This window comes from Cicer arietinum, chromosome 5 (assembly GCF_000331145.2).
Source record: "Cicer arietinum cultivar CDC Frontier isolate Library 1 chromosome 5, Cicar.CDCFrontier_v2.0, whole genome shotgun sequence".
In the NCBI taxonomy this organism is placed as follows: Eukaryota; Viridiplantae; Streptophyta; class Magnoliopsida; order Fabales; family Fabaceae; genus Cicer; species Cicer arietinum.
In genome coordinates this window covers 77,696,349-77,709,965 of record NC_021164.2, presented here as the reverse complement: position 1 = coordinate 77,709,965, position 13,617 = coordinate 77,696,349, and the positions used below count along the sequence as shown (strand labels likewise).

Below are 13,617 nucleotides of genomic sequence, written 5' to 3'. Positions count from 1 at the left end.
AAAATAGAAATATGCCTACAAATACGACAAAATTCAAGTGTCTGAAATAACTATCTTCGAATTTGTAACGTTGACGACGTTAAAATTATTGAATGAAATATGAAATTGATTAAAGTTACTCTCTCAATCTGAATCAAAACAAAAATTGTATAAAAACGACAAAAAGTGTCGCACTAAGATGTGAAAACTAAAAAGTGTAACACAAACAAAAATATTAAAAAATATCGCACTAAGACAAAAAAATTAGAAAGCGTTGCATTCAGACAATAAAATTACAACAAAAAAATATAAAATAACAGTAATTTTAAGTGGAAGCCATCTATTTAGAAAGAAAAAAAAATTCTAATGATAATTTGAGGCCTAAAAAAGTCTAAATTATCCATCTCTAATAAAAGAAGAATAAAAAGAAGGTATGAATTTATGAGTTTATTTTTTTACTAAAGCCTAGGATATTTTGAGTTAGGAGAGGTGGATCGAGCAACTATTAGAGGTTGGTTAGTATTTTTATAAAACATATTCAACTGTGAACTCAACATGGATTCATTAAGTAGGATTTCCTGTGTCACATCATTTTGAAGTAATTCATTTGTTTTTTACTCCAACGGTAAATTCAACATAGATTCATTAAATAAGGTCATCCAACCGTAATAAATTTATTATTATTAATAAATTAATAAAAAATGTAACGATTATAATTTTATTATTATTAAATTATGAAAGTACTGTTTCTTCTAGAGAATACCGTGATGACAGATTGACACAAAACTCGCAAAAAACTGAAGACAAACGAACTTATTTGACTACCGTTGGAGATGTTCTTAATAGACCAATAAAATCGTACAAGAAATTATTCTAGTATTAAATTGAATTCAGAGTCTAGAAACTTAGTTATTAAAAATACATATATAATTTTTATCTATTACTACTTTCAAAATTAAATATAAATTAATATAATAATTGAAAAGTTGATGTATCACATTTTAAATTAAGATCAAATATATTAATTTTTTAATTACAAATTTTACTTATATTTTATTTTTGAATAATAATTAGTGTACTTTACAAGTGTAGAATAGTAATTAGCATACACTAAAATGGTTTATATTTTTGAAAAGTTACAATAATTTATGTTTATATGTATGACTTTAAAATTAATAATGAGTAAAATTAAATATTTTTTAATAAATTGATGGTTTTAACTTAATAACAATGCAAATAAATAATGTATTTTTAATAATAGTTAAAAGCATATAAATAAATACACAACTGGTGCATTGCATCATGTTATAATTAAGCCTTTTATCTTTTCTACAAAAGTTACATATTCAGGAATCAAAATAAATTATATCTGATATGATTGGATAAACTATTTCGATAATTAATATAAAAAGACACCTCAACGAACGTACTTTATAATTATTCAAAGTATTTATATATTTTCCCATTGATATGCTCTGAGCTGTTAGAATATTGGATATTGTCTTGTGAAGAAAAGGAAAAGCTTATAAGATATTGATTCCATTCCGATAGAAAGACTACAAGCGAATGAATCTGAAAAACAACACATTGTATCCATTCCGGTCGTAATTTGGTGTCACCATCTCTTTTTTATCAAGCCAATTAGATATTTAAATTTAGAGATAAGGTAATAATTGTATATATCATAATTTTAAATTGTGGATACAACTAAACAAATGTAATGTTGTGTATTTTGAAGTATTTCTATTGGCGTCGCCAATCCGTAATTGTCAACTACTATGTTTTTCGAATAATAGAACATTTATAGCTCATTTATCAACCTCATTAATAAGACTAACATGCCAAGAATAAATCAAGAAAGTATAAATTAATATGTAAGGAACAATTGTCTTAACCAACTTAACTCTCTTATAAATTGAGAAAAGATAAATATTTTCAAGAGATCACTTTTTTTTGATTTAGCTATGATTCTATTTGGAATTAGATTAAGATGCATAATTTTAGATTTCTCTTTAAACATAGAAACACTTCAATAAATGAAAGAAATTATGTCCATAAAAAACCTTCAAAATTTCATCAATTAAGATGTTTTTCTACTAGAAATAGACCCAATGTAAAAAGTAGATTTACTGGGTTTAATGATTTGACCAAAATATTCACGCGAGTCCCTTTAAAAAAACCAAAAAAATCATCTGCATTCCTAATAAACATAATAGGAAATCAAAGTATTTTTAGAATCATCAATTGTGAATCAAAGATATATTTTCATCATTAACCAATTTAACGAGCACCTCTTCTACCTGACAAAAAGGAGGAGGATAAATGGGATATCTTTGCCTAATGCCTTTCTTGCAAGAAATGTAACAACGACCTTACTAATAAATAACATAGATTAATAAAAGTATCAATTACTTACAAATTATCTTTATGTTAACTCAATATATCTCATTTACTACTATTTATTTTAAATGTTACGACCTAAAGTACGCAACACCATATTTTTGAGTTATTGTCTGTTTTTAATTTTGTTTGAGTTCTCATGATTTTTATCTTTTGTGAAAAGGTATATCAATAAACTGATTAGTGTAAGTATTTATAATCTACCTTTAGCTTCGATTCTCAAATAATCTGAGACTATTTTGATGTATCAAGATTGTATCTCCCAAGTCAAGGCTAAGTGACTAAAGAGTTTTTCAACCCTTGTGTGTGCTAAAACTTCTCAGTGTGTTTGATTCCAACAAATGAGGCTATTCTTTCAATCTCAAGTCTACAACACCATATTTTTTAGGTATATTGTCCGTTATAGGTCTTGTGTAAGCTCTCACAATTTTTCCTTTATGAAAAGACGCATCGGGGAATTGAGGAGTATGAGTATTTATAAACTACCACTAATCTCGATTTTTAAGTAACATAAACTTTTTTGATACGGTAGCTCGATCTGAAATAGGTCGTTATTAAGTGTTTTTTTTGTTTTCTCTCAGTTAGAGTTAGTTGTTCCCCAAACTCAGGATCCTTCATATATACTCAATTCGTATATCATTGAGTGATCTATTTGTAAAAGATATTGTCTTAAAATAAAGTACCCTTTAAATTTTAATGTAATACTAATAGTTTATATTGCATATATTACTTCCAAGTTACCATCTTTCACCTTTAATTAATGGTAATAATAAATATACTAATAATAAATAAAGATATGTTTATTGTGCTTTGGGTCCTGTAATATAGAAAAAATATGATTTTAGTTCTTATAAAATACTTTTTTTATATTCTATTTATGTAACTTGATATTTTTTATTTTTTAAACTCTTGATGAATTTTGATATTTTTAAAAGATGACGTGATATTAGCACGGAAAAAAACTTGTGGTGAAGTGGAATAATAATTTTTTTTATTATTTACTTACATTTTTATTAATAAAAAATTAAAACAATTTTTAAATAAAAAATAGAAAAATAAAATAAATTTGTTTCTAAAGAAATCAAAGAGAATCATAAATACATTTCTCATTCTTCATTTGATTGCCACTCCCTGTCTCGTTTTCCTCGATATTAAATTTCATGCAATATGTTATTTTTTCCATCCTTTTGCAGATATGTTATTTACTTTTAATTAAAGTATTACACCCTTGTTGTTCTAGTTCTAATTTATACTCATTATAAAAAATGGGGTGTCATAATCCAAACAATCATATTTATGGCAAATTTAATATTTTATAAAGATTAAAATCATATGTATCATATATTAAGAGGATCAAATAGCACAATAAACCAATGAAATAAATTAGTAGATATATTATTTTGAAGGAAAAATAGAATCTTGCTGACAGTCTCGTTCGCCGCATAATTCCTTTATTAGCTATCTACCTACCACCACGAGAAAAACAAATCACAATCGTATTCCCTCCATGATTCTTTTCCCCACTTGATAGTAAGAAAATAATCTACCATTATTTAAGGAATTCAACATTCTCAACAAATATTTTTTAATAAGCATTAGATACAGTATTAAATTTTTATATTAAACTTCATTTTTACGAAACATAAAAATAATTTATAAAATAAAAAGTATTTCTCTTTATAAATATTAAAGTTCAATTTATTTTCCGATAAGGGTCTTGATTAATAAGTAGTCAGAGCTACATTTTTGAGAGAGTAATTATTAAAACAATTATGTTATTTAAAAATATGATAATAAGTGGGATGTGACATAAAAAACAATAAATTTTTTATAAAACAGTATAAAAATACGTTATTAATTTCCAAATTTATGTAAAAAATAATTTCTATCAAGGCAGTAATAAAATACGATTAGGAGTAAAATATTAATTATTCTTAATTTACGTGTTGACTGTGGTTCCTAGAAAACAAAGATAATTGGGTTGTTGCTTTCGGTCACATATAATATTGTATATATTGTTGCACGAATCATTATAATAATGTATACGCCCCTACTCTCGTGCTTCACGAGGCGCAGTGAAATCTGCATTTTTAAAAATAAAATAAAATTAGAAGGAATAATAGAATCAAAATCATCATTAACAATAGTTTTATGCAATCGGAAACATTCTCACTGTACGATCTTAATTGTGCGGTTTAAAAAATGTATATTGTAATTTAAAATATCAAATTTAATTATATATTGTATTTAGATTTAACATTGAATACCTAACACGATAGTTATTAATTTCAGTGGAGTAATGTGTATACTCAATGGGATTTCAAGTATGTGTAATCGTTCCGGTTTTCCCAACTAATTAGATGTGTAGTAATGTGTATACTGTATATGATTATAATTAATGCGTTCTCCAACACCCAATCAATTATTAATTCGTGATCACATATTTTATATTTATGTTTATATATACTAAAAAAATATTAAAATAAAAAAAATGATATAATTTTTATTAAATTGTTTTTATTAAATATTGATGTATTATTAACATCATAAATGTATAATAAAAATATTACATTAAAAATGATATAAGAAATATTAATTAAAAAATAAAAGAATTGTATATTTTAAGACAAATTTTATTTACAAATGGTTCTTCTCTAGTCAAGAGACATAAGGAGTAATAAAAAGAGCTAATATTATTATTAGTAAATAACTCAGGACTAGTATAGTATAATATACAACCATGTAATTAGTTTGTCCTTATTTTTGTTATATGTATTTAACATTTTATTTTATTTTATCTATTTTCTCATCACATTACTAATACATTATATCTATTATATTAGTCTCTTTCTTTCTCTTTTTAAGCGTTGTGTAGATGTATAAGTATTTATGGAACATTTTTGTATAATATGCGGCAATGCGAGCTCATGCTTCACGTGACGCTGGCGGGATTTCACATATGAGCTGTGTATATATATAGGATCCTTATTTGATCATTCTCCAACAACCAATTCAATTATAATTCCACATTGCTTCTCCTTTTCTATAACTTTGTTATAATAATAAACATAAATGCCTACTCTAGTAGTCGAAGAATCCCATACCAACTTGAAGTCCATTTTTGGCGCTTCAGGAGTGAAAGGCAAAAAAGTCACAACTTTGCCCCCCGAAATTACTATCTCTCATTTCATTCAATCCATTATTAAAAACAAATCATCCCAAATTGACTCACCATTCAGTGTCCTTGATTTAAGGGTCCTAATGGACCTCATGACCAAATGGACCACTAAACTTCCAACCGTTAAACCTTATTACGCCGTTAAGTGTAACCCAAATCTTTCACTCATTGGTACACTAGCTTCACTCGGCTCCAATTTCGACTGCGCTAGCCGAGCCGAAATTGAAGCCGTTTTATCACTCGGTGTTTCACCCGATAGAATCATTTACGCTAACCCGTGTAAATCCGAGTCACACATTAAATACGCCGCAAATGTCGGTGTAAACATAACAACCTACGATTCCGTTGGAGAAATTGATAAAATAAAAAAATGGCACCCAAAATGTGAATTGGTTCTACGTATCAAGCCACAAGAAGATAGCGGCGCAAGGTCGTGTTTGGGACTCAAATACGGAGCGCTGGTCGAAGAAGTTCCTGAGCTTCTTAAAGCTGCTGACGTGGCAGGGCTTAAAGTAATTGGCGTGTCGTTCCACATAGGTAGTGGAGGAGGCAACGCGATGGCTTACCATGGAGCCATCGCGTTGGCTAAAAATGTTTTTGAAACGGCTTCACTACTCGGAATGCCTAAAATGAAAATCCTAAACATAGGTGGAGGATTCACGTCTGGAACAAAATTTGATGTAGCTGCTCTTAATGTGAACGATGCGATTAAAACATATTTTGGTAACGACGAGGATCTTGTTGTTATTGGTGAACCCGGTCGTTACTTTGCGGAAACGTCATTTACATTAGCAACAAAAATTATTGGAAAGCGCGTTAGAGGTGAATTGAAGGAGTATTGGATTGATGATGGAATTTATGGAACTCTGAATAACATTATGTTTGATTTTGCTATTGTGAGTTGCACGCCAATGAGGTTTAGTTCAAAACATGAGAAAAACGTTAGAGACACAAAAAGTTATGCTTCAACTGTTTTTGGGCCCACTTGTGATTCAGTTGATACGGTTCTTAAAGAGTACGAGCTACCTGAACTTGAGGTAAACGATTGGCTTGTGTTTCAGAATATGGGTGCTTATACACTTTCTTCTGGGACCAATTTCAATGGGTTTAGTTCCTCAGCTAAGAATATCTACCTTGCATGTTCAACTCCTGTTCCACGAGAAGAAACCAACTTCTGATCAATAAATATTCCTTACTTTATGTCGTTTTTTTTATTAGTCTCATTTTCTTGTAATCATTGTCACTTTCAATTTTCTCATTTGCCAATATTTGTATCTTTTGATATTTGGAATTATGTATTTGTACTTTTAGAATGTTGCATTTTGTTCACTTAAAATTATAAATATTAATCACTTTTATCTTTAAATTATTTTTTTTTCAATTATATAATGATCGAATCACTTGATCATTTCGAACATATTAAAAAAATTCTATACGTGAAATAAAAAATATTATATTTATCAAATGACTTTTGATATATATTGATGTATTATTAATGTCTCAGATATATAGTAAAAAGGACTAAATCAAAAATAATTTAAATAATATTAATTAAATAATACATTTAAAAAAAAATACATAGTCATTCGTTTTGGGACAATTTTGTTTTGCTAATGGGTAAATTATTATATGACAACATCATTTATACTAGTATCTAATATTTATAATTGAAGAAATTTAATTCTTTGTTTGAGAATTTGGAGGAAAAAAAAAGGAAAGACTTTTGAAGGAGGAGAAGATAGAGAAATAAATAGTTTTTTTTTAGCATTTATCAAGTAAGTCGTTTTGTAGAGAGTAATAAGAAAATAGTTACGATTTAAACTTAAAGAATATTATAACAAATAAAAATGATTTGAAAATTTTGTCTCATTCCTTCAAAATCCTAAAAAAAACTTCTCACACAATTTTCAATTTCTCCTAATATAAGGAAATTTTGTATTATGAATAAAAAAAATCCTAAAAGTCCTCTTCTCTCAAAGTTCTTATTTCCTTTAATTTTTTCTTTACATTTTTCCAAAACCATTTTTTCTTCTCTTCTCTAAACTCTACATACAAAACTTAAGAAATTATAATATTTATATAATTTAAACTACGAAAACGGTAGAAAACAACTCGAGAGACTAATGAAACGTCTTTTGTTTGTAATTTAAGAAGTTAAAATAAAACAAAGAAAAATTAAAAGATGAAAATGAATTCTAAAAATGTCTCTTAGAGTATCTCCATCTCCAATGTCAAATCTAAATATGAAAAACCTTAATCAATTTTACTTCAATGGTGATTACATTAAGCGACCTAAACTTGACCCACCATTTTTTATTTGCTTTTAATTTTGATTCAAAAATTAAAATATTAATTCAATGATGTTACCGAATATTTAAAAACATAGTAAATATCAAAAAGAAAAAACTAAAAAATATATAAGAAATGATAAAAACATAAAAAAGCAACTACTTTGTATAAAAAAACAAAAATTGTTTTTAAGTCTTTATTCAACTAACCAATACTAATATAGTTATGTTGAATATTATATTTTAAATTCAAACTAAATATAGAAGAAAAAAATCATACATCATTTCATCTATAAAAGAAAAAAAAAATTTAAGATTCTACATAAGTACTAAAAGGATCATAGGACAAATCTTCTCTCTCACACACCCAACAATTAAATATTAATTTTTGTTTTATTTTTTTATTTTAGAAAAGATAGTAAATTTCACTGTAAAAAACTCACATGACTTGACTGTGAAGTCCTGAATTCGAATCTAAAACAAGACGTACAACTTAACAATATCAACAATTTCAAATTGAATTAGAGTTTAAGAACAATCAAATCAAATATTGTTTTAGTTGTTAAGTTTTCACATTTGCAATGTTTCTTCGAACATCATCCTTTAGTTTTAAACAATCACACTAGTCACTTAAGCACTCTCTAATAGTTAAAAATACTAATCAACCGAACTTATTAAGAAATAAGCAACATTGAAGTTGGTGGTTAGAAATATTTGTATTACTATTTTGATAATGAGAGAGAATGGCTATATATTTTTAAAAAAGTAAGAGTCAATTTGAGCATTCACATGAAGGATGGATCTGGGGTAGTTTACATTTGGTATTGGAGTAATCTTACTGTATGTATGTATGACAAGATCTGGCAAAATCCTTATCTTCACAAATCCATTATTCCAAGTCAATGATGCAATCAACCCACGTGCTTTTGTACTCTTTTTTAAATATTAAATGTTTTCTAATTAAACACATATACTCCAATTCGCAACTTCAGAGGAACAATATACATAATATATATATTGTTTGAAAATTACTTCCTGAAATAAGGGTGAACAAGAAAGATAACAAAATCCGCTAAAAAACAAACTAACTCGCAAAATATTGACCGGAAACAGGTGCGACGGAATGTCTCATTACACAATTTGGCACGAACTACTACAACCATGTGCTGGTCAATTTTTTTGACTCAACCATGTCCACATGTGAATGTATGTACTACTTTCTTCCTTTTACAATAAATGTCATTTCAATAATAATTATTTAAAAAAAAATGAATATTATTTTTAAATTTTTATGTAATTTTAATTATTTATTTTTTAATTGCACAACTCAATTATTATATGTATATTAATTATATTTTGCATTTATGATAGTAAAAAAATGAATAATTAAGAAATATTATAATTTGATAAAATGACTATTTTTTATAGATAAATGTTAACATGCACATGTTAACCATTTAAATGTATAAATTTTATATTAGAACTTGTGTTTTCATAATCATTTTTTAATATACACGAGAAAAAAAATGACACTTTTTTTTAAAGCAACCAAATGATATATTAATAAAAAGAGAAAATTCTCAACAAAATATGTAAAAAAAATAACATTTATAAAAGAGTTACAAATCTAAGCCGACAAACAAATACAGTGACAATTTTTAGTTTTTTTTATACCTTTAAATAAATGATAAAAAAAATTCAAAATACAATTACAAAATTTTGGGTTGAAATTCAAAATATAACTTCTAAGCGAACAACATAATATTTAACAAAAGTGAGAACCTTTGATGCATGCATAACTGACAATGCCTTTTTCATTTTTCACATGCCAATGCCTTTTGTTTTAACAGAACACGACAACTGTGACTTCTGGGTTTCATTGTTCCTTTTCAGTGGTATTATTAATAAATATTATCTTAATAATTATTGTGCATATTCTTTTCATTGATTACAAACAAATCTTATATGGTCACAAAATTAAACTTATAGTGTTTAAGTATACATATAAAATTAATATTTTTTAAAATAATTCAAAAATTATATTAATTTTTGTTGATGTCTAAAAAAATGTATATTATATTTATGCTTAAGTATTATATATTGTTTATTACGATCATATAAAAATAACTCAGATGTATATTCTATTAGAAACGAAATGTTAATAAAATTAATTTATATATTTTGAAATAAAATAATATAAATAAAAATCAACAACGGTTTTCTCATTTAATAATGTTATATCTAAATTACTATAAATTTAATTTAACTTTTTTTTAATGAAATAATTTATTGATCAAAGACGTAAATTAAGCAATATATTTAAATTTTATTGAATTTTTATTATTTCTATTGAAATGACATTTATCAAAATATTATTTCAGTTTGAAAAACGAAGAGAGTTGATCATCGCTATAGTTTATTTTTTAGATATAAATTTACAGTAACATTCGTGTGTGCCACATAGAGTCGGATATATGCATATTAGTACAAGCTTATTCCACAAAACGGAAAAAATTACATATAAATGTCTAATAATTTTTTATTTTACCTTATAAAAATTTAATTCTTACCACTCTATATTAAGAGATAGTAGCAATTTTTATTGTATATATTTTTTTAATTGGTAGTAATTTTTATCATACATCATTTTAATTTTATCAAGCTTTTAACATCCTTTTAATTTTATCAAAATATTAACAGATAAAATTTTATTTTGTAAATACTTAAAATATTTTTCTTTTATTAACATATTATAATTTTTCTTCTTCTATATTATGTAAAATTTATGGATTCAACACTATATATATATATAGTGTTGATTCGTTAACTACAAGTTTACAACCACGAACAAATTTAGAAATTTGAAATAGTGAGGGCAATATCATATGTTATACATTAATATATAAAAATATATTAATGTACAAGCCACAAAATAATTACATTATTATCATTCAACAACTAAATTGAGAGCACAAAAACTATATTATTTTATACTTTAAAAATTAAATGTACGTCAACATATATAAATTATAAGTATTCTCTATATATCTTTGTAATTATGCAAACAATATACAACACTAAATTTTTAGTGGAAAATAATATAAAATAGACATAATTGATCTTGCAGTCATTTAATTTAATTTCAGATAAAACTTTAGTTTTTTAATTTTTATTTATTAAAATGTCAATAATGTTATCATTTTTTTACAAAAATTTATCAAAAATTTTAAACAAAACCCATAAAATTAATTATCATATTAAATATAATGCAAATTTTATCAAATTTATAACTCAAATATTTAAATAAACTCGTATTTTCATTCTTTATTTGATGAATTTTATGTTGTTGGAGATAAAAATATGAGTTTATTTGAATATTTGAATTATGCATTTGATGAATATATGAATGTTCTTGAAATTGATATTGAATTTTATGGGTTTTATTTGAAAATTTTGACAAATTTTCTAAATTTTTGTAAGGAAGATAAGATTGTTGATATTTTAAAATATATATATATATATATATATATATATATATATATATATATATATATTCAAGTTATTATTTAAAATTAAATAAAAGATAAAATCAAAATTAAAATAAATAAATAAGTTATGTAACATTAAATTAAGAGAGCACATATACAATTATTATGTCTATAAAATAATTCAAACATGTGCAAACAAAAACATATATGCATAGTGGAAGTTACCCCCAATTTAGATTGATACTCAAATTTAACTTAAACATTTTCCACAATTCTTCTTCCAATTTCATACCTCTAATGGTTCAATCATAATTCTGTAAGTAACATGTTTTTATTATGAAAATATTAGAAAACGAGGCACCATTAAAAAAAATTATAATTAAATAGTATTTTATTTTACTTTTTTGGTCTATATACTTATATAGTTTTAATATGGCCAATTTCTATAAACTTTTATGGTCTATATACTTTTTTGGTCTATATACTTATATAGTTTTAATAAAGAAAAAATGGGCAAGTCCAGTTGCTTATCTTCAAATTGGTTTAATTACGTGTAAAGTTTATTCATTTTTATAGAACTTACATTAACGCGTCTATGCCAAATTGGTTTAATTAAGTGTAAAGTTTATTCATTTTTCTACTTGTCTGATTTTATTTTATTTTAATTTAAATTGTTGAAATGTTTTTTTTATTTGAGTTACTTATTATAAAAGATATGGAGCAAAAAGTGCGAATTAAGAAAAATGTAGTCCCTTTTTCAAAACAAAACAAAAAACTGGAAGTGACCCTAATAAATTATTCTTCTTTTGGTCAAATAATAATTTCTTCTTTGAATACTGACTCACGTATAGATCACATTGGGCTTTATTATGGGTCAGAAAGTCCCAACACTTAGGGTCCATGAAAGACTGAGCTCTAATTAGAGAGTTTAGTTGTTAGAAGATATGGTAAAAAAAACTCATAAATAATTGCAAAGTTGCCATTCGAATTCAAAAATGTAATCCAATAATATTGTAAAGTTTATTTATTTACCTTCTACATATATTTAATGTTTGCTTTTAGACAAAAATAATATTTTTTTACGCTTCAAATATATACTTTTGAGTGGGACTGTGCTTTTTTCAGAATCATAGAGAAATTATAAGTAGCTCTCATTCAAAGATGAGGACGGACCTATTAAAGGATTATTATCTTTAAACATGCACTCTGTAATCAATCTTAAATTTCAAAGAAAGTAAACTATTGTTGACACAAAAAAGATAAAGCATCGACCCACAAAACATTTTTCTTGTAGAACGAAAAATCAAAATTTACTGTTCTCTCCAAAAAATGTAATATACGTAAAATTAGTTTATATTTTTGAAATAAAATATAAGTAATTATGAACAAATTTTCTCCTATTTAATAACAGTATCTTTAAAATTACATATCATTGAATCAATTTATTAGTCCTAGAACGTAGTTTAGCCAATTAAATTATTATTTTTATTAAGATTATATAAATTAAATATAATCAATTATTTTTATTTATATACATAATTTGATCATTTTTATTCATAATTCACTTTGATGGAAATATTTAGTTATTGTGTTTTTTCTTTAAGGAAATTTCTATACTCTGCGCTAGTTATTAGTATGGTCGTCTTAATGTTTTCGAAGACCCTATTCGAATATAAAGATTGAATCCGTAAAATCACAAAATTATAACATCAATATTATAAAATTTGACGTTGGGTGTTGACGTCTGGTAGGCTGTAGTTACTGTCACATATTTAGCGATGAAAAATTTGCTATTTGACTATTATTTCTGACATAAAATACAAATATAAAATTTTAGAGTGTTGAATATATAAAATTAAATATATCCATAACTAGTGGTACAAGGACTCATTTTGAATTTTAACAAAACTTCACCCAAAAAAAAAAAAAGACTAGTGACACAAAAGAAGTTTCAGTTTATGGTATAGCAACCCCACACCCACCCCATGTTTTTATATATTTAATTTAATTTTATGCTGAAATTTGCATGCTATTTTCAATTTATTTACAACAGAGATGCTAAGTCATTCATAATTGTTGTGCTATGTGAACATTTTTACATTTATTTTTCTTTTAATAAATGTCAATAGGAGCTTATAGTCTCATATATTTAAGGTCTATGAAGAAGGGTTCCAATCTTCTCATGTTAAGAATTTTTGATTCTCTTATTAAAATTTTATATGACCTTATCTTTTTTTTTTTTGTCAACATGACCTTGCCTTTAGATTTTTTAATATGGTCGGCT

The 13,617-nt window shown here is 25.2% G+C and overlaps 1 protein-coding gene across 1 annotated transcript; it reads left to right on the top strand.

Annotated features, from left to right (window-relative positions):
* Positions 1-5,371: 5,371 nt before the first annotated feature.
* LOC101494284 (ornithine decarboxylase-like) lies at positions 5,372-6,893 on the top strand. Its single transcript, XM_004500845.4, has one exon. It carries the CDS (start codon positions 5,452-5,454, stop codon positions 6,733-6,735), a length of 1,284 nt encoding a protein of 427 aa, XP_004500902.1. The 5' UTR covers positions 5,372-5,451; the 3' UTR covers positions 6,736-6,893.
* Positions 6,894-13,617: the final 6,724 nt, after the last annotated feature.

Coding starts and splice junctions, on each gene's coding strand:
- LOC101494284 (XM_004500845.4), top strand. CDS start 5,452: ATGCCTACTCTAGTAGTCGAAGAATCCCATACCAACTTGAAGTCCATT.